The sequence below is a fragment of the Pyrus communis genome, chromosome 13 (genome assembly GCF_963583255.1).
Source record: "Pyrus communis chromosome 13, drPyrComm1.1, whole genome shotgun sequence".
Classification (NCBI taxonomy): domain Eukaryota; kingdom Viridiplantae; phylum Streptophyta; class Magnoliopsida; order Rosales; family Rosaceae; genus Pyrus; species Pyrus communis.
In genome coordinates, this window is record NC_084815.1 from 13,207,985 (window position 1) to 13,232,701 (window position 24,717).

The 24,717-nt window shown below is 37.5% G+C and overlaps 1 protein-coding gene and 1 pseudogene across 1 annotated transcript; both read right to left on the bottom strand.

Annotated features, from left to right (window-relative positions):
* Positions 1-374: 374 nt before the first annotated feature.
* LOC137712521 (uncharacterized) lies at positions 375-3,970 on the bottom strand. Its single transcript, XM_068451594.1, has 4 exons — positions 3,417-3,970; positions 2,222-3,187; positions 1,191-1,238; positions 375-1,120 (listed from the first exon to the last, which is right to left on the bottom strand). The coding sequence occupies exons 1-4, from the start codon at positions 3,615-3,617 to the stop codon at positions 680-682; spliced, it is 1,656 nt and encodes a 551-aa protein (XP_068307695.1). The 5' UTR covers positions 3,618-3,970; the 3' UTR covers positions 375-679.
* Positions 3,971-12,814: 8,844 nt separating this feature from the next.
* LOC137712028 (sulfite exporter TauE/SafE family protein 4-like) lies at positions 12,815-17,938 on the bottom strand (annotated as a pseudogene).
* Positions 17,939-24,717: the final 6,779 nt, after the last annotated feature.

The following is a 24,717-nucleotide window of genomic DNA, read 5'->3' on the forward strand; positions in this document are numbered from 1 at the left end:
TTTGATTTGCATCCAAATTAGCAATGTGACTAAGATTGACGTATGACGCATACCAAATTATTAGAATTATTAATTTGTACAATTTAGCCTCATGATAATATCATAATGATTAGATAATATATGCGTCTCCTCCATTACAAACACCGTATCTTTACTCTATTGAAAAATTCAACTTCTTAATCTCCATTTCAAGATCACCCATACAAAAAATATTCGAATCGGAGATTGTTCACACATGTATCAACAAAATAGATTGTTTGGTTTGGTCATCTAAATGAACATATTACTTAGTACTCGGATAGTCAATTTGTTCCATATATAAATGCATAAACGAACTCCGAGTCAAATAATTTTTTGTACAGATAATATTGAAATGAAGATTAAGATATTTAACGATTATAAAAAGGTTGAAAAGTAAAACATTGTGGGATTTATATTTCAATAATCCCAATATCAAGATTGGCATTCAGTACATGAATCACATTAAAATGAATATTTCAGAGACAAGTGTTTTGCCAGCACAAGAATTAGGTGCCTATTCCAACCACCTCTCCTCCCGTTCACAAATAATACGTTTGTAAGTCGAGCCTGAAGCAATCACACCTTGCCAGAAATTCCACAGCCGAACAAGAAATCTGATCAAAAGTCATATTCCGTAGACAAAACTTACACTACAGCTCTACCTGGATGAACTACTTATGGCTGCCCTCGAGGGTTTACTACTAGATGGGACATCTTTGACCGGTTTAGAATCGGAATTAATGGCAATATTTGCCAATCCAACTTCCATTGCCTCCCTTTCGTTTTTTTCCCTCTGGTTTTCTTCAGTCGTGTCACTGTCCACTCCTTGCTTTTTATCAGAAGCTATAGATGGTTCCAATAGTCGAGGACCTGCACTGATCCATGGATGAAGAAGGCACTGTGCAGCAGTAGGCCGTTTCTCAGGGACAAAGTCGAGGATGGGAACGAGAAAGTCAGCCAATTCACTTGCATCTTTCTCGCTGAATTCATACTTTTCTACCAGAACCTTATTCAGGGGCCAAAAGCGCAAGCGGCGAATGTGCCTCAAATCACCATATCTATTAAAGTAATCTCTGGAATATCGACCACCTAAGGCAATCTGCAGTTTACAAATTTAAGTTAGATGAAGTTCAGTTTAATTTCGATAGTGGGGTTTACAAATTTCTCACCTTTCGTGGCATCATTCCAAGAAGCTCCATCATCAATGCTAAGTGATCCTGAAAAAATCGAGATAAGATTACTAGGTAATACAATATAGACAAAGTAGAAAGCATCAGCACAGGTTCAAATGCTTGAGATCATTGAAGAAGTCAATAAAAGGACTCACAGAAAAATCAATAAGAAAGTACAAAAGAGTACTCTATTTAATCAAAAACACTGAAAATATTCAGCTAAATGTTTAAGGACCAACAGTCAACCAAGGCATGTAGAGAAAAATACTAAAATAAACAGCTTAAAGCTATTGTAATCTATCGACAACAGTCAGCAGATACTGCTGAGTCACTATATGTATATGGTCAGCCAAGTTTTATTGGAGCTCATACTCTATATTCATATGTAGAGATTCTCAATAACCGCTAACAGTGCACTTCCTAAGGTTATTTCTACCGATGCCAATAGGAAGTTTTTAATGTAGCAATCAAAACTATGGGTGCATGATTATGTGAACAGAAAACACACTTATAGATGAACAGTTCCATATTAATAGCCCTACTAAAAATGTCTGAATACATATAGTAGGTTGATTGTATTGGAAAGGAGTATTAAAATGTTATCAATGGTACAACTCTCTGTCCATTAAAACAAAATCATGACGAGCACTCAGTCAGTCATACATTCTTTTCGAATGAATCCTTTTCCTACCCGTGTTCTTCAAAAACTCTGTTTCCAAAAAATTATCTCAGTCACAAAACATGTTCATTCGTGTACCTTATTCTTGCCAACTGTATCATCAATATCTTATTAACTGCAACTACGCATTACCAGCTGTTTTCAGTATATTAGATGTATTTATTCAAACATATGGGAGCAGGGGCAGGGGAATAAGAGTAAAATTGACTTGTCAATTTCTAAAGATGAATATTGGACGTTTTAATGGAATCATGATACGAACTGTTCCTTGTGTGAGCGTGATAGCGAGAGTGCTCATAAACAGAGTCAAGCAACAACTGAAAATTATAGTCTATGGATACATCCATACCTCATCCCTGTCAAAGTTGTCACCACTGTGGGGATCAAAGAGCACATCACCAGTTGCAAGCTCAAAACAAATGCATGCAAAAGACCAAAGATCTGCGGAGGTAGAATATTTTGAGCCGAGGATCACCTCTGGGCACCTATACTGTCTTGTTTGGATATCGTTTGTGAACTGTTTGTACGTCCAACATGCATTACCAAAATCAACCAATTTGCACTTCAGGTCAATTGATGCCAACAACTTCCGCCTTGTGGTGCGATTGCCTCTCTTGGTACCCTGACTTCCTGGACGAGATCCATTTGGTCCATCAGCATCTGATGATCTATCCGCTTTGACAGAACTAGTAGTCTGCTCTTCAACAGAACACACATTCAATCTTGTGTTAAGAGATGCCTCTACCTTGGCGGATGTTTCTACATCAGCATCAGCTTCATCTCTATCCGCGCACTCTTGAGCTGCACGCTTTGCCTTTCTTCTAATCTTTTTCTTCTGGTTCCGAGACACATCCCCATTTAATGCTTTTGCATACCCCGACTCCGACGCATCCTTGTCTTTACCACTTGGAAGAATAAGAGGTGCTCTTGAATTTGTCGGATCCTTGAGATGGTCTATCATTGACATCAACAAGATATTCTCCGGCTTCAAATCAGTGTGTATAATGGAGAGCTGTCTGTGCAAATAATCCAATCCAACCAAAACATGATAACAAATCTCCTTAACCATACGTAATGGCACTCCCCGGTAATCACTGTACTTAATAAGCGTCAACAGATTATCACCCAAGTACTCGAAAACCATACAAACATGCTGCCCATTTGGTCCCGAATGCTTAAAATGGTCCAGAAGCTTCACCACGCATTTTTTATCATCCGGGTCTCCCTCTGCAATCTGTTTCAAGATGGTTATCTCATCCATGGCCGCCTCCGTATAGTGGTCAGCACTCTTTTGCACTTTCAGAGCAACAAACCTCTGTCATTTTTGTGCAATTCAACACCCACCCAACAACAACAAAAAACCCATCATTAATCCTACATTAATTTACTTCAACCTGAGCATCTCAAAGATTTTAGAAACCAAGAACAAGAAGAAAATTTCAATTATTTTCCCTACATTTTCAAAATCCTAATAGCTATAACCTCAGATCAAAAAGCAATAAAACGCAGTGTCGTAAAAAGCGAGGAGAGGGAGAGAGTAGTACAGAGTGTTGGGTGTCCCAGGCGAGCCAGACGGTGGAGAAATGGCCCCAACCGAGCTTGGTCTGAACGACATACCGTCCGCTCTTGAAAGTGTCGCCGATTCGAACGGCGTGGTAGCCGCCGCGCCGGTAGTCTTCAGTGCCTTCGTCCTCCGACGTGTAGTCGCTGCTCTGACTCCGATCGTCGTCCTGGTTATCCCCCATGTTGTTCCTCTTCCAACTCGCCCGATCCACTACAAAATCCGATCTTTCTAGGGTTTTTGGGTTCCCAATTGGAAATTGCGATTTGGGTAATGGTGAAATTTGAAATATATTTACTTACATATATAAAAATATAAAAGGGTTTGTCTAGATTACTGAGCCAAGAGAGTTTGATGGTCTTCACAGTTTTTGTCAAGTGGTGGAGGGTTTACAACTTTATAAGAAAAGAAAAATGGAAATTTAAAAGCAAAAAAATATGAGAAATTAAAAGAAAAAAAAAAAAAGTGAAAAATGGGTTTTGGATCACCTCTGCCATCGTCGTCCGGATCTTCTAGAGGTTCAGTGAGATGTCATCGTCGTCCTCGTCATTTTTCAGTTATAATCATCATCCATCTCACCTTTACCACCTTCTTTTTCCTTTTTTTTTTTTTTCATAAATATAAATTTTGATTTTTTAGATTATTAGTTTTGTTTTTTAGTATCCAAAAATCTTATTGGACCAACAAAAAAAGAATTAGAAAATGTGTATCTTTGGTTTAAAAGTCAAATTAATATTGAATTATTTCAATTTGTTGATAAATAAAATAACCTCATCCTGTTGTGGCTTATTTTAATCTGACAGTGGAGAGGGGTCGCGGCATAGAGAGATAATAAAGAAGGAGATGTGTTCATAGTGTTGTGTAGATGATGTGTTATTCATCATACGTGCCTTTATTTATAGTAAAAAGGGAGGGAATAACCCTTCTTTTCCAAGGAATACAAGTCTTAATAGGGAAGAATAACTAGTATCAAATCTAATTTGGGATTTATATAATCACACTTAAATACATTGTTTGTAACACTCTCCTTGAGTGTGTAAATACTCAAGTAAATTCGGTATCATGTAGAGTTGAGGAAGTCGACTCATAGGCACTGATTCTATGAACAAGCTTGTCTTGAATAAGGTAGGAACTTGCATAAGGAACTAAGTCTCACAAAAAACCTATGGCTATGGTAAAAACCCAAATAGGGACAAAATCTATAGCCTAAAGAAAAATGCGTTAGAAATATAAAGTCAAATGAAACGTCTACGGGACGTCATCAGAGATATGATTCACCCAAGCCTCGTCAAAACCTCATTAGGTAGCAAAAACCCAATGGAAAAAATGCTCCTAATTGTAGGGAAAAAGAGTACATTAAAATCAAGCAACTATACTTAAGGATACTCCCCCTAAGTTTGACACAATGTCAAAGAGAACTAACAATGTTACAACTCAGAAAATTTACGCATACCAATTCTTTGAATAAGCTTCTGAAACGTCGCCTTCGGTAGTGATTTGGTAAAGAGGTCGGCCAAATTGTCTTGTGAACGGATTTGCGTGACTTCAATCTTCTGATGCTCTTGTTGTTTATGTGAGAAGAAGAACTTCGACACAGTGTGCTTGGTGTTGTCTCCTTTGATGTAACCCTTCTTGAGTTGTTCGATGCATACTACGTTGTCTTTATAGATCGTTGTTGGGACGTCAATAACGAGGTAAAGATCTCAAGAGCTTTGAAATAGGCCCATAACTGCTCTCAGCCAAAAGCATTTTCAAGTTGCTTCATGTAAGGCGAGAATTTCAGCATGGTTAGACGAAGTGGCAACTAAGGTTTGTTTAGTTGACCTAGCGGTAAAGACATAGCCCATTTATGTTAGAAATGTGCCCTAAAGCCAATCATATGATGATACTTTACGAACATTTCACATGTTAAACTAATCTAGTTTAATGTAAAGGGCAAAAGTTATTGTTTAAAGCCATCTCATATAAATGTTATATGCTTAAATGATAAGTCCAAGGAATATGTAATTGGGAGAATGTGATCTAAAGAAGTTAGATTCATGAGACCATTCTCTTTCGAATACATATCCTAAACGTTCCTGATAATAAGATTGCCAATTGGGCATTGACAGTCCGTTAAGATCAGTATATGTTATATCTTCTCTTAAAGAAAGTGACTGGTCTCGAGTCATTGGTGTGACTGACACAAAGACAAGCATGTAGGTGCTCAATATAGAATGAGTCCACTGAATGCGATCAACAAGGAGTTCTTATACTCATGTCAAATGAGAACTCATGGTTGAGATAATGCAAAGTAGTCATTTGATCGAAGGTATCATAGTTGTCTTGTGGTTAGGTACTTGATCTTTGACTATGTCAAAGTCACTCTATTATAGGGTGTCCACGGCATAGTTGGGGTTAAGCCATTTCCATGGAGGCAAGTGAATGTGCAACAAGGGATCTCTAACCTTCAAACCGTTTGAGGGAGAATACTCTATGATATGATTAAAAATCTCTTTCCAGAGTATGAATGAGATTTAGGAAGTCGTTCCAAATCACATTCAATGTAATCATATAAGTAAAAGAATCACATTGGATGGTAAACATGAATAAACTATCAAACCAAACAATGTGGTCAAGAGTATTGTATTAGAGAAAGACCGTATTGCATTGTAATCCTAAACTGAATAGGTTCAACACCTCTTCTGATTAGCTTGGGTAGCCATGACATACTGCTAGGTGTCGCTTATAGTTTGTGGAAGCCCTAAAGGTGTTTAATCACTAAAGGGAGAATTGAAAGTAAGTTTCAATTCACAATCGATTTGAAGAGTTCTAATCGTCCATTGCCTCGTTAAAAGGAACCTAATGGATCGTACACCGAGTAAGGTAGATATTGAAGAAACAACGGAGATGAGTAAGGAAAATTAAATGGTTTAATTATTTATGGCTAGGATTAATTAATATGTTAATTAATCAAACGAATAAGTTCGTATTAGATCTCGGGTTAGTTTTGAGCCTCAAGGTCCAATGGGATTTGAATGTTAAGCCTAATAACTCAAGTTGTATGACAACTTGAAAACACAAAGGGCTTCAAAGCCCAATTAACCTACAATGGCCGGCCATATTGGTGAGGGTAGCAAACTTGTATTAATTGCAAGTTTGCCACTCCATTGTGAGGTGATATAAAAGGAACTTTATAACCATTTCATCATTAGGGTTTTTCTAAGGGAAGATAAGAGAACAAAAAACTTTCTCTTCTCTAATGAAGGCCGGCCACCCTAGAGGAACATAGCTAGCAATCTTCCTTCCTCTAGGTCACTCATCTCTTCATCAATGCTTTCCTTGGTGTGGAGACTTAGAGGTTCTCTATTTTGGGAACTTGGAGAATCCATTCATTCATCCATCCAAGAAATCATGGAGCCAAGAAGCAAAGTTCCTCCATCCACATCCATGGAGTCAAGGAGCAAGGATACTAAGGAAATAATGCCCTCACATGGGTGATTAACATTTGCTAACCAAAGAAGTGCTTCAAAGGTATAAAGTTTCTCAACTCACTTTGTTTTGAGTTGAGTATTGGTTTACCACAATTACAAGGCCTTGAATTTCATGGGTAAACTTTTGTTTTCGAGTGCATACAAGCTTGATTCCGCCTTTTAATTGTTAATAGCATGCATAGATGTTGCTCAAATGAACTAGTTTTCACAAATATTTCCTTCAGTTTGAGAGCGTGCCTTTTGCGAATTAGATAATTATCCTGCGTCGGCATAACCAACAAGGTGAAAATCGACTCGAGATAAGAAGGGTGCGACATCACTCGAGGATCTGTAGCGATAAAACAAGCCCAGGTCTATAATACCCTTAAGGTAACAGAAGATGTCTTTAACACCAGTCCAGTGTATGCGTGTCGTTATATTACTGTATCTTGCCAAAAGATTAATAGCGAAGAAGATATCGGGTCCAGGGCATTAAGCTAAGTATAATAAAGCATCTATCACACTTAGATAAGGAACTTTAGGCTCCAAATTCTCTTCATCATCCTCATTTTGATGGGATCTCATTTTGCTATTAGCGATCGAACGACTATAGGAGTACCCGAAGGCTTCACTTTATCCTCGTTAAAGTGGCGCAACATCTTTTGGATGTAGTTCGATTGATGTACTAAGATTTCATCTGAACAATGCTCTATCTCGAGACCAAGACAATATCGAGTCTTTCTTAGATCTTTTATCTCAAATTCCGACTTCAAATGCGCAATAATTCTCGCGAGCTTTTCAGGAGTTCCGATGAAGTGCATGTCGCCATAAACTGCAACAATTGTAAATCGGAATGTGACTTCTTAATGAACATGCAAGGGTATAGTTCGTTGTTCATATATCATTAACTAGTCAAATATTCACTCAGACGGTTATACCACATTATTCTGGATTGCTTTAAATTAGACTGAGCGGTGCAAGGATCTAAATAAGACAAAGTGGGAGTTGTCCACGATAATTCACGTCGTTTTTTAGGAACGTTGACATTATTATCTCCCCCTAGCGACGGGAAGACTGTCTCGTAGAAGTGACAATTCGCGAAACAAGCGGTAAACAGATCGCCTGTCAAAGGTTCTAAGTAATGAATAATTGAAGGATAATCATATCAGACATAGATTCTTATCCTTCGCTGACGCCCTATTTTTGTATGTAAAAGAAATGTACACCAAAAAACAAATACGATATTCTTTAATGTATGCTTTTCGCAGACGATATAGTGTTGATAGATGAAACTCAGGAAAGGGTAAATGCGAAGCTTAACCTTTGGAGAGAAGTGTTAGAATCTAAGGGTCTTCACTTAAGTCGATCAAAGACAAAATATATGGAGTGCAAGTTCAGTGCAAATAGAGGCCAAAATGAGTTAGGGGTGAGGATTGGAGATCAAGAAGTACCAAAGAGCGACCGCTTTCGCTACCTAGGATCTATCTTGCAAAAGAATGGAGAATTAGATGGAGACCTCAACCATAAAATACAAGTTGGATGGATGAACTGGAAGAGTGCATTCGGTGTGTTGTGTGAGTGCCGTATGCCACTAAAGCTCAAGGGAAAATTTTATTGGACGACAATAAGGCCGGTGATGCTGTATGGCATGGAATGTTGGGCAGTGAAGCATCAATGCATAGGTGCAAGTGGAATTGAAATTGAAGTTACGGTTAAAATTTTATGGAAATCCGGACGTAAGGGTACTTTTAGGAATTTCATATTTTTGAATTTTGATCCTTGATTGTTTTAATATTTCCTTGTGGGATATTTTATTATTTTAACAAATTTTTTGGTTGTGGGACCCACACCCACACTAAACTCTCCACTCTTTTCCTGCCACGTGTCTTTCTTCCCATCTTTTTAGACTCTCAAACCCTTTCCGTTTCTCACCTAACTCTATCGCTCTCTCCATTTCCTTCCTCTACAATTGCAGACACCAAGACCCACACAACTCGCCACTCCGGCGAACTCCACGACCACCAATGACCACCACTTCGCCGTGCACCTCCCCTTTTCCTCCTTATCTCAAACGCCAGACTCTCTCTCTTTGTGCTCTTTGCACAAGATCACTGATGAGTTCCTCAACCACAGCACCTTGGTCATAAACCCCCTCTATAAGTTCTAGGAACCCATAAATGAAGGAAACTGCTCCTAAATTCCCTTCCTCACCTCATTGTGCAGTGCCATTGTGAGCACCATCATCTTTGACGAATCTCGTTGTTCACGCTTAGGTAAGCCTTGGGACATTCTAAACCCCTCTCCTTGCATTCTCGTGGTTTGTTATTGATCATGTTTATGTATTTTGGACAGTGGAACTACACTGAGACAACGAGGAGACATTCCTAGATGTCAGCGAACCCGTGGGATGTTGCAAGCCCTTTTCGACCATTTTTCAGCCACGGCAGGACCATATGTTGGTATAATTCCATTCTTCTCCTCTTAAGCTTCATTTTGGTAGGTTAAATGTGAAAAATGGTTAAGATTTGAAGCTAAATGGACTCAGGGCGTCAAAATTAGGTGAGAGACGGAGAATGTTCAAGAGTCTAAAGAGATGGGAAGGAAGACACGTGGCAAGAGAAGAGTGGAGAGTTTGGTGTGGGGGTCCCATGACCAGAAAAATTATTTAGATAATAAAGTATCCACCATAAAATATTAAATGACTAAATCACCCTCACGTCTGTATTTCCATAAAATTTTAACCATAGCTCCGATTTCAATTCCACTTGAACCTATGCATTCATATCGTCGAGTACTTCGAAAATAATATAAAATAATAGCTCACACATGTCACAAAATGATGGTCAATGAAAGTCAACAATCTTGCCTCTAAGGGCATTTTCGTCAATTCACTCTTTTAAAATTAATGAAATCGTAAAATTAGGGACTAATTATGTTGGAAAAAAAAAACATAAAACATTCCAAATAAAAAATGCACACACCTTAATCGAAAAGAGTTTCCAAGATTGCACACAGAGAAACCCTAAAATTGACAGACCAACGTTTCTCGAAACAAACAATGCAATCAAATTAAACAACGACACTAAAAACACGAAAAAAAGTTAGGAAACAACCGATAGAAAACACAAAGATTTTAATTTTACATCAATCGATCTGCAAATTTTCTTCCTAATCAAAGAAAAGACAAAAAAAATAAAGTAGAGAAACCACTTGAAACAACACAATCAACCGGAAAAACAACCTTTTCAGACGGCAAATGATAAACACGAAGAGATAAGCAAGGAAACACGAAAGATTGAACAGGGAGAAAAGAAGAAAAACAGAGAGCAAGTGAAAGGGAAAAGCGATGCAAGAAAATGAAAGAGGGTTCGAGTACCTTCCCCACCTTAAACAACGTACATGCGGATATCACGTGTGAGAAACATCGAAAACGCGTGCGATATGGGCAAAAATCGCCAATTCATGTAGCATCTTTAAAAAGCCCAAAAACCGTGTGTTAGATTAGGGGCAAAACCGTTTGGCCACTATTAATGAACAATGATTTTCCCACTACCTTTTAGTATATGTATAATTTATCACCGTCCTCTGTTGTCACTGTTATACAATACGTATACTACTTCTTATGCATTTGCCTCATTTGGCTCAGCACCATTTTCTTAGGTTCTGAAAACTCAAAACGGATATCGTATTGTTCAATACTTAGTCAATTTTGTTTTGTATCGAAATCAATAAAATACCAGAAAATACCAAATTGATTGAACTCGGTATGGGACAGCTCATGTTTGGTTTCGATATCTGGTTCTACCATGCTCTTCCAAAATGAAGAAAAGGTTGACCACTTAAGCCCTACGTACATTGATGAATTAATTCTTCTCCTACACACACACACACACACACACACACACACACACACACACACACACACACACACACACATACATACATATATATATATATATATATATATATCTCACTCCAAACCTGCCGACAAGAAGGGAGGCTGGTCAGGTTGCAGTCTCAGATCTGAGACCCAGCAACCTCCAAAATTATTGATCGTTCGTCGCCATCAATTGATCTTGGCCAGATGGAGAATTGTAGAGGTGGTGACTATGAGGGATCTAATTGAGAAGAGCCCTAAGAGGATTTATGAGGCAAGAGAGAAGATAGAGGATCAAGACAAAGACAGATGGGAGAAAGGATCCAAAAAGTATAAAAAAAAAAAAAAAACCTTTTTTGTGTTTTCAATAAATAGGCATTGTTTTGCAAATTTTTTGAGTTGTTTTGAAAATTGAATCCAAATCAAATACCAAACAACAATTTTAAGTTTGTTGGACAAAAAGAACAATAATTTTAAGCTTGTGACTCAAAACTTGTTTTTGAGTTAAAAAAAATTGAATCCAAATCAAATATCAAACAGGCACAAAATTTTCTTAATTAATTCGACCTTTTTAATCATATGTGATGACAGACATTGCATGTTACTTATGTTATCCTTTTCATTTTAAATATAATTTAACATACTTTAATAACTGTCACTTTGTACTACATCTAGGGGTATTGCTCTCCATTTGTAAATGAGAGATCTTAAGTTCGAGTCTCGTGGATAACTAATTTATTCCCTCACCTCTTAGTATAAGTATATCGTTGTATAAAAATAAAAAACAAAAAAGCTTTAATCCTTGATACCATGTCTAGAGGCATCAAACTAGTTTAGTCCATAATCTATGACACTCTAGGTTAAATGGAGTATAGGCTTCTTTTATTCTTGGAGTGATGGGTCCTACTTGTGTTGTTGCATAAACAATTTTTTTTTTTGCTACATAAGCAATTTGACACATTTTTTACAAAATTGACGGAATTTAGATAAAGGGAAACGAAAATTGAATCCCAGGTGGTTAATTGGTGAAATTTAAACTTTAAGGGGAAAGCGAGATTGGAGTTGAGTTACAAAGGACATTATAAAATCGAGGCCAATTTTTTTTTCGTGGTCCCTGTGGTGAGACCTTATTTTTAAATCGACTTTGTGGTAAAAAAGCTGTTAATCATAACCATGTGATGAAATCTATTAGCAATCGTAAACTAAATTAATTTTTTTCTCAAATTTCTGTCAAATATAAGGGCGAAGGTGTCATTTCGTTTCTATCGATTGCATCAAGCAATCATAAAGCACCATATAAGTTTATTTTAAAATTCTTTAAAAACTAAAGAGAAAAACACACATAGTGTCGAAATTTTTTTCCAGATGACCGGTTCTACTCAAAGCTCGATCTGAGGATCTTAAACGGTTAGACTAAAACAATGCAAATAGGAAATACTTTTTGAAGGCAATCAAGATCATGGTTTCAAGTGAGTTATGAACCGAGCAACTATATATGTTTGGTTCTATGTCAATGAGTTGGACATGCTCTACAAGGCCACTGGTTGCTTAACAAAGACATACAATTAGAATGCTGATTCAACAATTAACGGTTGACAGTCATTCACCCACTATCCAAAACGGATATTTCATTAAGATTTAAGACTAATTTATAAAACTCGATAAAATGAATAAGAGGTCTTTTGGGATAATGTTAGCCAGTAGCTAACATGCAGCCTAACCTCTACAGAAAGCACAATTATTTTTCATGTGTTGTTAGCCAGAAGCTAACAAGCAAACTTAATCTATATAAACCAGAAACGGATCGGACACTACTTGCTTGGTTCATGTGTTAGCCAGTAGCTAACAAGCAACCAAAACTTAGACCAGAGACAACCACACACTTCCTTTTTATTGCTTCAGAACAATGTTGATTCGGGTTGGTCAACTGGGTGTTGGCCAACAATTCCTAAGATGAATTTCTTATGATACAACTTTCCTTTTGAAACATTCCCATTACACTTTCCTGATTTCCTTTGACTTTCTGCTATCATTCTATATCTTAGCCAGCGATCACTGACTGCTGCAGAATTCCAAGAATCCCATAAACTCGTGATTTGCTATCATTTGGATGCTCGTCTTGATGCTGATTACACTTGAAAAACAATTCACAAACAAGAATTAAGACATGCACGGATGATGAAACTTGGTTTTCAAGTAACAGGAACATGCGAATTTTGGTTTGAAAAAGAATAATTATTTTTACCCATTGTGATGGTGCTAGCAAAGATGACACCAGAGAGGATGAATACGATGATTGATGCTCTCTTCAGAATTGCAGCTACTCTTTGTACAAGGAATTGTCCCCAGAAGCGAGCCAAGATTGACACGCTTGTGAGGTATATAGCTGCAAACAGAATTTACATCAGAAAAAAGAAATTACCATTGCTTGCTGACCAAGTAATCAATGAGACAAAAAATGAAAGCCATATCGTATGGAATTGGAAACCTCTTGAGCAAGTAGAACTCCACGACTGATAAAGATGATGAGAATGTCATCACAAAAGTGGCAGTTGCACCGGCAACCTGTTCATGGAAACAGTAACAATCAATGACAATCTACATGCATTGTAGTTACATGGGAAAATTGCACTCGATGGGATTTAACCATGGTAAAATAATGTTTCAGACCTGAGGGATGACACCAATTTCAAGGAGGAGAGGTCCAAGAATGAAACTTCCACCAAATCCAAGTAGTCCAAGTGATCGAAGCCTCGCAAATGGATTCTGTGCTCCCTGTGCTCTTTGCACAGCTTCACTGATTCATATCCAAACACTCCAAGTGCTATGGGAAACTGAAATAAAAATATTACAGAAGGGATAAAACATGTAGAAAAAAGAAAAGAACAAAAGAGATAAAATAACTGTTAAAAAAGCAAGGGGTAAATGCTGTCCCCGTATTAGAATAGAGTTGAGAAACCAGTTGTGGCAATTATCAAGTAAGACATGTTCTACTACCTCTAAGCAGAAGAGGACCCAATACCATGTACCGCAAGCATTTACATCATTGTGCACTCAATTAAAAAATATGAAGTAATAAGCATTTGGCAATCATGCAATCAGAGGAGACAAGTACACCACACCAAGGCGTCCCGTGCCAATCATATGATTCATGCATAAGGTTCTCTACACATGACATTGCATATTGGAATAGGTACAACACAGTGGCGTGTGCCTGTGCTGCCATCTAAGTCCTTCTCCAATCAGGGAGAGGAGGATTACTTGCCTTGAGGATTTGAAGAAGGAAGGAAAATAACCCATACAGCTACCAGCACCAACACCTTTTTCCATCTAAGATTGAACATTTGTTTTTGCTGAAACAGACAGAAAAAAAGAGTTCAGTCTTTTTTCAGTACTTGGGATGAGAACATCAATACTTTGCTCACCATCATTGATTTCTCTTCGCTTGGAAGTAATGACTCATACTCTGCATTAATTAGAACTGCACCTTGCAAAACAACAAAAAACATAAAAAAAAAACACAGTAGATTTCCATATCAAAAACATCAAAAATAAATAAATATGCACGCGCACACTTACTTACAATCACAGAGATGTATTTGTGTCTTACGTTCGCTCTGAGAGCTCACTGTAGCTTCTTGCTGCCTTGCATATTCTTTCTGCAAAAATTTCAGAAATGAATGCACAATGAAATCACTCACTTTCAATAATGATCTTCAAATACTTTAGATTTAGGACACATCTTTTAGCCTATGGAGGGTATATGTTAAATATTCAATTTGGAGAGCAGATGGTAAAAATTGGTACCGTTAAATTACTAGCAGTCTAAATTGTAAAAGCACTCTGACCTTTAAAATAGTCTCTTCCTTCCACATCTCAACCCCTTTAAAACAAGACCTTGATGAAGTCCCTGATACGATTAGAAAGAACAAAAGAAGAGAAAAAGGATGAGAATTTTTTTTTGTTGTTGTTAACAAACATATATTATCTACATTAAGTGGAAAGGGGATGAGCTTAGCCTCACAATGTGTTAGTGATAATGTGGTTCAAACTCACCTTTGGCTAGAATCAAACTAAAGACCTCTCACTTACAAGTGAAGAGGAATACCATTAGACCGTAATACTAAGTAGCAAAAAGATGAGAAATTTAATAAATTAAAATAAAATATGAAATTGGGTTGTGTGAGAAGAAGTAAATTAAGAGTAATGCTACATTTACTACCTAATTTTACCATCATTTGTACCATCTCTCTAACAGAGATAGTATCCACTAACGCATGTGAGTCTCATCTCTATTACAAATGATGGTATATCATTTTAAATAAAATCGAGTAAAGTAATGTAATTAAGTTTAGAATCTTATTCTATTTCTATATTTATTGTATATTACAATCTTATAATATTAATATTTATTATATATAATTCGAAATAATTTCATATTTAATTAATAAATAATTTTATTTTGAATTCTCTTCTAATTCTAAATTAATAATTTTTATGATATTTTCAACTTTAGAGCATATATTAACTCATATATCCTTTTCGATCCCACGATTCCATAGATTATTAACCGTGTATTTTTTTTTGTTTAATTTTTTTTAATTGTTTAATTCGCGAGGAGCTGGATGAGAAGAAACTCTCGTGTCCGATACGGATATGGTAGAGGGGCGCATTCAATCCTTGTTTGTCCATTAATTCTCAGTTCGAAAGTGCTTTCTGGTCGAACTCCACGCTCTCGAGAGCTACGCGAAGTAGCAAATCCAGATCCTCCGCTGGAATAAACAAAAGGGGGTCGTAAATTAATGTACGGACCCAGGAAGAGAATAATGATGAGGACATTGATGAGCTAGTAGGGGAAGACAACACTGAGGGCATGTTTACGTACCCGTAATCGGAATCAATTTACGGAATCGGATTCTGATTACGGGATACACCTTTATTTACTTAATCTTGAGGAATCATAAAAACGTGTAGGGTCCACACCAATTGGGGAATCCTACTCGTGGTTTTGGAGGAATTGGACTCCCTACATGAGGAAGGTATTTCAATTCCTGGACTGGAGGGGAATCGGGAATGAACTTCTTTTACCAATTATGCCCTCACTTGGTTGTGATTATTCCAATACTGCCCTTCATCTTACTGTGATCCTCTCCCTCACCAACACTGCTGCTTCATCTACCTCACGACTAGATGTTGCTCCACCAAGCTCAGATCCCATACCCACTACAACTACTCTCTGTTTGCCCCTAAGAATCAAAGAATCTTGAAACTTAGAGCACTAACCACTTCTCCCTCTCCATCTCCCTTATGTATCACCACTGCACCACCATAAACCTGAGAAAGAAATAGGCATGAGCAAACGAATTTCTTTGAATTTTTGGGTTATTTCTTTTGCGGGGTAGGAAGGACTTGACTCTCCAATTGCTTTGTGGGTTCTTTCTTTTGCAGGGTGGGAAGGTCTTGACGGCTTTGAAGGTATCTGGGTTCTCTTTTCTGCAGGTAGGAAGATGAATGCGGCTAGGTTTTTTATTTTTAATTAGATTATAATCTAATTTATACACAATAAATCAATAATGCATATTTTAACTCTTTACTTTAATTAAATAAAAAAATATCTAATTAAAATGTTTATAAACATAAATATAGAATAAAAGAAAATAAAATAAAATAAACAAGGGTAATTTAGTAATCATATTGAAATTTATTTCGATTCAGCTGAATTAGTAAACAACTTATAAGAACTCAATTTCATTCATATTCCGATTCCTTAACATTTAAGTAAACAACTTCAACATGAATCTGATTCTGACTCCTCTTCATTCCAATTCCTCCTCATTCCAATTTCTCCTATTTCGATTACGGTTATGTAAACGAGCCATAAGAGAAACACCCAAGGTGATGCCAAGCATGAGCATGGGCTGAAAGAGAAGGGCCAATTCATAGTCTATAATTGACACTTCTTTTGTTAGACGAGGCACTCTCAGATTGTACCACAGTGATGATGCTGATGCCCCCATTATCATACCTGCATCATCCAATCCAATCTAAACCATATTTTTTTATTAAATAAATATATTACAAAAATTAAGTAATATATTACACCACAGACAAGTAGAGTAGTTAGGTGAAAAATTACAGAATTTGGGAGAAACACAAATGGGAGACAGAAATGCATCAATCATTTAACAACTCTTTTTGATACCAGTGCATGTAGTTTTAAATAAAAATTACATCATAAACTTAATTTAGTATTGCCTTTCACACTCTTGTATTTTCTTGAATCTCATTCCTTTATTTTAATTCTTAGATTCTTGTTTTATCCGTTCAACTGAAAGGTATAAAATCTGCGAAAATCGTTTTTCATTGAGTTGGGATCCTCTGTTAAATATAATGGGCTGAATTTCTATTATATGTTTTAAATAAAAATTTTAACATCATAAACTCACTGGAAAGCAGAAGAAAAAGGTGGTTTTTGAAACTCAAAATATGCAAAAATAAAATAAAAATAAAATAAAAATAAAAATAAAAAGGAAGAAGAAAAAGAAGAAGATTGGGTAGAGAGAGAAGTGAAATTACATTTAGAGAGAGCAGCAGCAGACTTGGTATCAAATCCAACAATCAAAGTAAGCATAGGAACAAATATTCCACCCCCTCCTACTCCTCCCACCGTCCCACATGCCTACCCCAGAAATCCAATCACTGTTGCCAGCACAAGCCTCCAACAGAACTTCAATTCCTGCACTCAAAGAACAAAAACCTTTATCCATTGAGCAACACTTCACCTTTTCTACACATACAAAGACGTATGGATGTGAGCGCGCTTCATGTGCAAAGAGCATGGGGCACACACATATTGACACATATAAAGGCGTTTGGATGTGCGCGCTCCGTGGGGTACGCGCACATACAGAAACACAAAAAACTGAGAGAAAGGAAGAGAGTTACGAGCCATGTTGTATCGGTGGTGGAGGTGTGGGAGAGATTGGAACTGAGATAATCGGAAAGACGGATTTGGGGAGAGTAGTAATCATATATGGTGAGTGATGAAAAACACAGAGAGAATAGCGAGAGAGAAACTCGAAGGAGATAGAGCACTAGGGTTCTTGTGGCCATCGAACTCGTTGGTTTTTTCTCTGAGTGTTAATAGGACAAACAAAAAAATATTTACTAGGATACAACTGCAAAATTCAGTTTTTTCAATTGCTCTGGCACCCAGATATGTTATTTTCTCTGCTCCTACTAAACAGTGAGAGAACCAACCAAGGTATATATAAATACGAGAGAGAGAGAATTGTCGTTTAATATGAGCCACATGAGTGACACATCCAATCACATTAATTATTTTTCGTGAATTAGGGTTGTTACCAATTTGAGATATGATAGGAGATATTATCTGAATCTTTTTCTTGTGTTTCCAAGTTAAGTTAATAGTTATTTATTTAAGAATAAATTGTAGCAATGGTTCTTTAATTTTAATTCAATTGGAGCAATGAACCTTCAATTAAAAATATATTACCATTCGTCTCTCAATTTATCAAAACGTGCAGCTATGATTCCTTAACTAAAAATTCATTACCATTAGTCCGTCAACTTTAATCCAACTAGAGAAATGGTTCTTCAACTTTAACCTATTTGAGCAATGATCCCTCAACTTTAACCCAATTGTAGCAATGGTTCTTCTAACATAACTTATTTTGACAAATATCTAACAAAATTGATGATAAGGACCATAGCTGATGAAGTTGACGAAAATGACCAAAGCTACACGTTTTGATGAGTTGAGGGACCCTAATTGTACCAATGGTCCTTCCAATATAACTCTTTTTGACAAAATTCCGACAAAGTTGATGAAAATGACCGTATCTACACATTTTGATGAGTTGAGGGACCAATGGTAATGAATTTTTAGTTAAGGGACCATTGCTCCAATTTGATTAAAGTTGAGAGACCATTACTACAAGTTGATTACCTATTAAGAGTTGTAATCCTAAAAGGGTAAGAAATTAACCTTACCTACTACTATAAATAAAGGCACAAGGGGGTGGAATAAAACACACCTCACAATTACAAATCTCTCACTTCTCTCTCTTTGTCGTACCCACTCTCTCTACAACCTTCATAATTGTTTAGTAAATTATGCCTACAACACGTTATTAGCACGCTCTTGATGATGCGCTAAAGAGAGTTTATTCTTCAATCAGGGGAGTATTACGTTTTAATCATTATTTTTATGATTTATTTATTATTTTGAATTGACCTACATGTTATTGATTCAATTTAATTTTTCTGTGTTGACCATAATACAACTCATTGGAAATGCAATTTCGGCTTTCCGAGAAGGATCTTCAACAAATTCAAAGGCTTTTGTTGTTTTCTGCCAATCAAGTACGCTTGAAATAAAGGAAGATATTTGAAACAATCATGAAGCATTAAAACATTCCCCATGATGCATGAACCCCCTACGTTTATATTTACCTTCCGATATATATATTGTATATGTTTTATATATTTGTCAATATATATACACGTTTCATGCATTACGTAATTTTTGCTATGTGGAATTTGTGAGTCAAAGAATCGAAAGAAATTAGAAGAAATTTAGGGTTTGTTAGACCCTAACTATGTCGAAAAAAACAAACAAATTATAGGCATTGTGCAGCACCACCGTCGCACCTCCACCATTGCAGTAGCCCTCTAGGCATTGCTGCAACCACATGGACACTCCCCAGGCTTTCGACCTAGTTGAATTGCATGGGCCCGAAACCCAACCTGCTTGCTAAGGAAGCCCGTAGACTTCTTGGCCCCATTCTTGTGATCTCGGTCCAATTTGTCAGCAAGCTTTGTGCTTGCTGGCCTTTGCATCTGCCATGGCCCGTGATTCTATATGCCAGCCCACGTGGCTAAGCTTGCTGCTAGGCTTAAGAACCCTCGGTGTCACATCCCAATCCGCATAGTAAGATATTGTCCGCTTTGGGCCACGCCCTCACGGATTTGTTCTTAGGCTTTCACCTAAAACGTGTCTCATTCTAGAGAGGTGGGCATGTACATATAAGACACATCACATCTTCTCCCTTGGGCGATGTGGGATCTTACAATCCACCCCCTTAGGGGCCCGATGCCCACGTCAACACACTTCTGGTCGAGGAGTGGCTCTGATACCAAATTATCACATCTCTGTCTACATAGTAAGATATTTTTTGCTTTGGGCCATGCCTTCACATATTTGTTCTTGAGCTTTCACCCAAAATGCGTCTCTTTATAAGGAGGTGGGCATGTACATATAAGGCACATCACCTTCTCTCCCCCGAGCAACGTGGGATCTTTGCCCGGAGGAAATGAGGTGATGTGCCTTAAATGTACATGCCCACTTCCCTATAGAGTGATGCCTTTTGGGTGAAAGCCCAAGAACAAATCCATGAGGGTGTGGCCCAAAGCGGACAATATCTTACTATGCGGACTGGGATGTGACAATTTGGTATCAGAGCCATTCCTTCGCCGGAAGTGTGTCAACGAGGGCGTCGAGCCCCTAAGGGGGTGGATTGTAAAATCCCACATTACCTGGGGGAGAGGATATGATCTACCTTATATATACATGCCTACCTCCCTATAGTGAGACGCATTTTGGGTGAAAGCGTAAGAACAAATCTGTGAGGGAGTGGCCCATAGTGAACAATATCTTACTATGCGGACTGGGATGGCCCGTGGCCTGCAACCATATGTGGGTTACCTTTTGCAGCCAACCCAAGCCTAAAACGCCTCTAAGGCTTTGCCCTACTCACGACACCCAAGCCTAAATCCTTTTGGGCTATACTTTTTTGACCCAATGCTAATTTTTTTGGCCTTTTAAATAATTTTAACTCGAATGTTATAATTATTTTTGCTTCCTCGATCGACTCTGTTTGGTCTCGATCCATTGAATTAATTAAAAGTGACATGCAGTCTACTAATCTGATAATGAATCCAAAATTATTGACATAAAGATCACTTTTGGACATTAACGATTCAATAATTTATTTCTCTTTTTTGAACCATGACATCCTTTTGTAGTCCCGAAACACTCACACTTGAGTTCCTGAAGCAACTTAAATCCACTACACTTAAATCAGCATATTGCATTCCGTGTTCTTGCAGGAACCTCTCCTTTATGAACGAATCGTTCATAAAACTAAATTGAACTTGTAGTTTCAGATTTAGTGCCTTTGAAACTCGAAGTTTTCATAAAACAAATACACCTATGAAAACATGGCATTCATGGAAACCATGTCATAGAACTCGAATGTTCTAACTTTGATGCTTATGGATGATTCATTCCCATAGCACCAATCACAATCTTGTTCCCTCCAATTCAATGAATTGTCGAACCATCATGAGTTCGATTTTCTTGATTTGGATATTTCTAATAGAAACCACTTTATGTGGGATACAAGATGTGAATCTCCACTTGATTATCAAGAAGCTGAGAAACCATTGCAGCCAATAATGGCATGGAAGAGCTAAATAAGCCTCCACCATGATCTTCATTCGAAGGCTTATGCCCGAAGCATTATTAATGGAAATACCTCCCAAACAAGGATTCCATGGCTCTTTGGCTCGATCCTATGGACCATCTAATCATGAAAGATATTACCCAAAGCACACCATGATTACGTCCATGAATGAGTACAATTATGAAGTTTATAAATCCGATCGAATTTTGACTAGAGAATACTTTTCTCATCCTTCCATGTTTCTAACTAGCTCTTGAAGTAGCAATGTAAAAAGTGGAAGTTTACCAAATTCTCGGATCTGATTATTACCAAAAACGTAAGAGAAATGTATAGACCCAGCTTCGACTAGAGTCTACCAAACAATATTGACTCAGTTCGGCTGGAGTCTATTGGATGGTATAGACCCAGTTCGACTGGAGTCTACCGAATGACTCGACTCTTCGGTCAAAGCCTACTAAACAGTGGTGCCCTGCTTTGGTAGAGGTGCACCGAACAATACTACTCTGTTTTTGTAGAAACCTACCGAACATACCCCTCCAGCTTCGGCTGAAGCCTACCGAACCAAATTCGGGGCTGTCTCTCACAATCCAATTTCGAGTTTGTTTTTACAACATATGGTAGAATCAGGGCCTGCCAAGGTGTGGCATCATGCCTGAAGCATGATTCTTGGCACCTAATACCTAAAACTTTAAGAATAAGGTATAGTATTCCCAAACCTTAACCTTAAATAATCTACTTCCGTCTTGATGGAATAGATCATTGGTTATGCACTTGTTTGTGCCTCTACCAATGTTGTTAAGGAGTACCATTCTAGTAGTCAATATGTGAGACTAATTTTGCTCCACCAAACATCATTGGAAGAGCATAATTTTGACATGGATGACCTTGTTGGCCTAATCCCCTTAGTAAACCTTTTACTCAGTGAACATTTTTTCATGTTCTTGGATTCATGTTAGGTGATTGTTTTACTTATGGATAATCTTATTGATATTGTCCTCGAATATGAGTTAATTGAATCATGTTTCTTAATACTTGTGACCCAATTCAATTAAACACATGATTAGGTAGGAATGTGGGGAAGTTAGTTGTTTGGATGAATGCGATACTATGCACTCTGACTTTATACCTAAATCACATCTTTAACGACGACTCCAGGTCTATCCAACCTAATTAAGAGCATTGGCATGCTCCTCGTTGTCTGAATGGTACTGAATTACCATTTAAGGGACCTTAAATTTTCCATGTTGTTGAGTTTTTAAGGATATTTGAGAGAACAATAATCATAAATAAAACCGCTGAAGAAAATGTCAATATTAAGAAATTTGATTTCTATATCATTTCTCACAAAGATATGAAGTAACTCTCTTTTCATAGTGGATTCAAGGGAATATATGTGGACTAATCCAACCAAAATGTGGACCATATAAATACTTATGGTTTTGGTTGATGAATTGATAAACTGGTCACATGCTAGTCCACACACATTGCTGCTAAACCCATTGGTCGATTAAGGGTTCACCACCTTATTTATCCCTTAAAGTCCAGGAGATTGGATAATGCATGAGAGTTTATATGAACGGTTTTCGATAAAGTATTGCATGTATTTTAGGTTTATAATTGAACATCGAATTCCTATGTTCAACCTAAATAGCCTTGCCTAGCGATCATAAAGCGATATTTAAATGATCGCCCGTATTTTGGTGAACATATCAAGTTTTCGGTTTTTTTGCATAGGGCTATGCAATCTTGTACGCAGCTATGTTGGTCCACTTTGAGGCCTATTGCCGCCCAACCTATTCGACGTTACAGTTGGTTATTAGGTACGAACCTAATGATTTTCGTATTTACGCATTTGGGTGTGCATTCCATGTGCCAAGTTGCGCCGCCGCAACGTACCAATATGGGTCATCAAAGAAGGATGTGAATCTTTGTCAATTATGACTCTCCTTCACACTAGTTCTTTTAGAGCCTTTGCATGCGATATCTTTACTGTCCATTTGCGGGTTGTCACTTTAATGAGTTAGTATTCCTGCCGTTAGGGGGAGATTAAAACGTCAACGTTCCTGTAAAACAGTGCGAATTTGCGTGGACATTGCCCACTATGTCTCATCTCGATCCCTATATTGTACAAAGTGTGATAAGCAAGTGCGATGAATTCTAGTTTTCAGAATGCTGCTCGAGACACATTCTTCTGATCTAGCTAAAGTGACGAGATCATATACCAGCTGCAAACATGCATGCAAGGATAGACGTACTTAACGGACGTTGAGTCAACATCCCTGAAGGATGTGCCGCCCCTGTTGGACGGTCTGGTGCACCGACGAATAACCAATCAATCTTCCTTAGCCTGGAGCATGATAGATCACTTGATTCGTAGGATTCACTTCCCTAGAAGAGGAACACACGGCACAATAATGAATCTATACTTGATCACTGTCTCAAATCATTTCCATCTCATGAGATTAATCCGGAGACTTGAAGTTCTTGGTCTAGTATACTAGTTTGGATGAGCTAAATAGAATTGAAATGAGATTACCATCAACGATGTTTTCACTTATATGGTAGCTACCGACATAAATGAAAAACGACAATATCAAACCATGTTCTGTTGATTAAGTGACAACGTAGAACTAATTGGATAACTAAAATTACAATCTAGGTCAAATTCCTTACCAAAGAAGTGTTTTAGACCTATCGTTCCTACACTGCCCAAGGTAACCCTGTTGTGTTACAAGTGAGAAAGGAAGCGTATTGAGATGAATGAAATAGTACGATATGATGCACGTCTTACAACGCAAGGCTTCTCTTAAACGTCCTGTGATTGATAGCAGCATTATGAAATATGGTTAGTGTTTTCTCCATGAGGATATAGATATGGAGATTTACATGTAAGTTCCTGAAGAATTACATGGACTGGTTCAAATAGTTCCAAACCATGGAACACTCTCTTAACTCGTTTGAGGCGTTCACTTATGGATTGAAACAACTCGACGGATGTGGTATACCTGTCTAAGTGATTATATGATCAGTCAGGGATTGATTGAATGCCCTTACGTGTTAAACTATGAAGTCTTATTTCGAATTGCTAGAGTTATAGTTTATGTCATTGACACGAATCTCACTAAGACTCTAGAAGAGCTTGAGAAAACTGCCTTGCACCTGAAGACAAAATTTGAGATGAAGGATCTTAGGAAAACTCGTTTATGCCTTGACCTGAAGTTCAAGCGTTGTTCTGACGGTACCTTGGTTTACCAGTCAAACTACACCCCGAATGTGTTACCTTTGACTATACCTATGATCGTCTATACGTTATATGCAAATGAGACCCTTGAAGAGGTTATGGAATTTGAAATTCCATATCTAAGTTCAACTTTGCGCTTCGTTGTACTTAGTTCATTGTATTAGACATGACTTCTCCTTTACTATTGATCTATTGGTAAAGATGCAGCACCGCACATACACGTAACC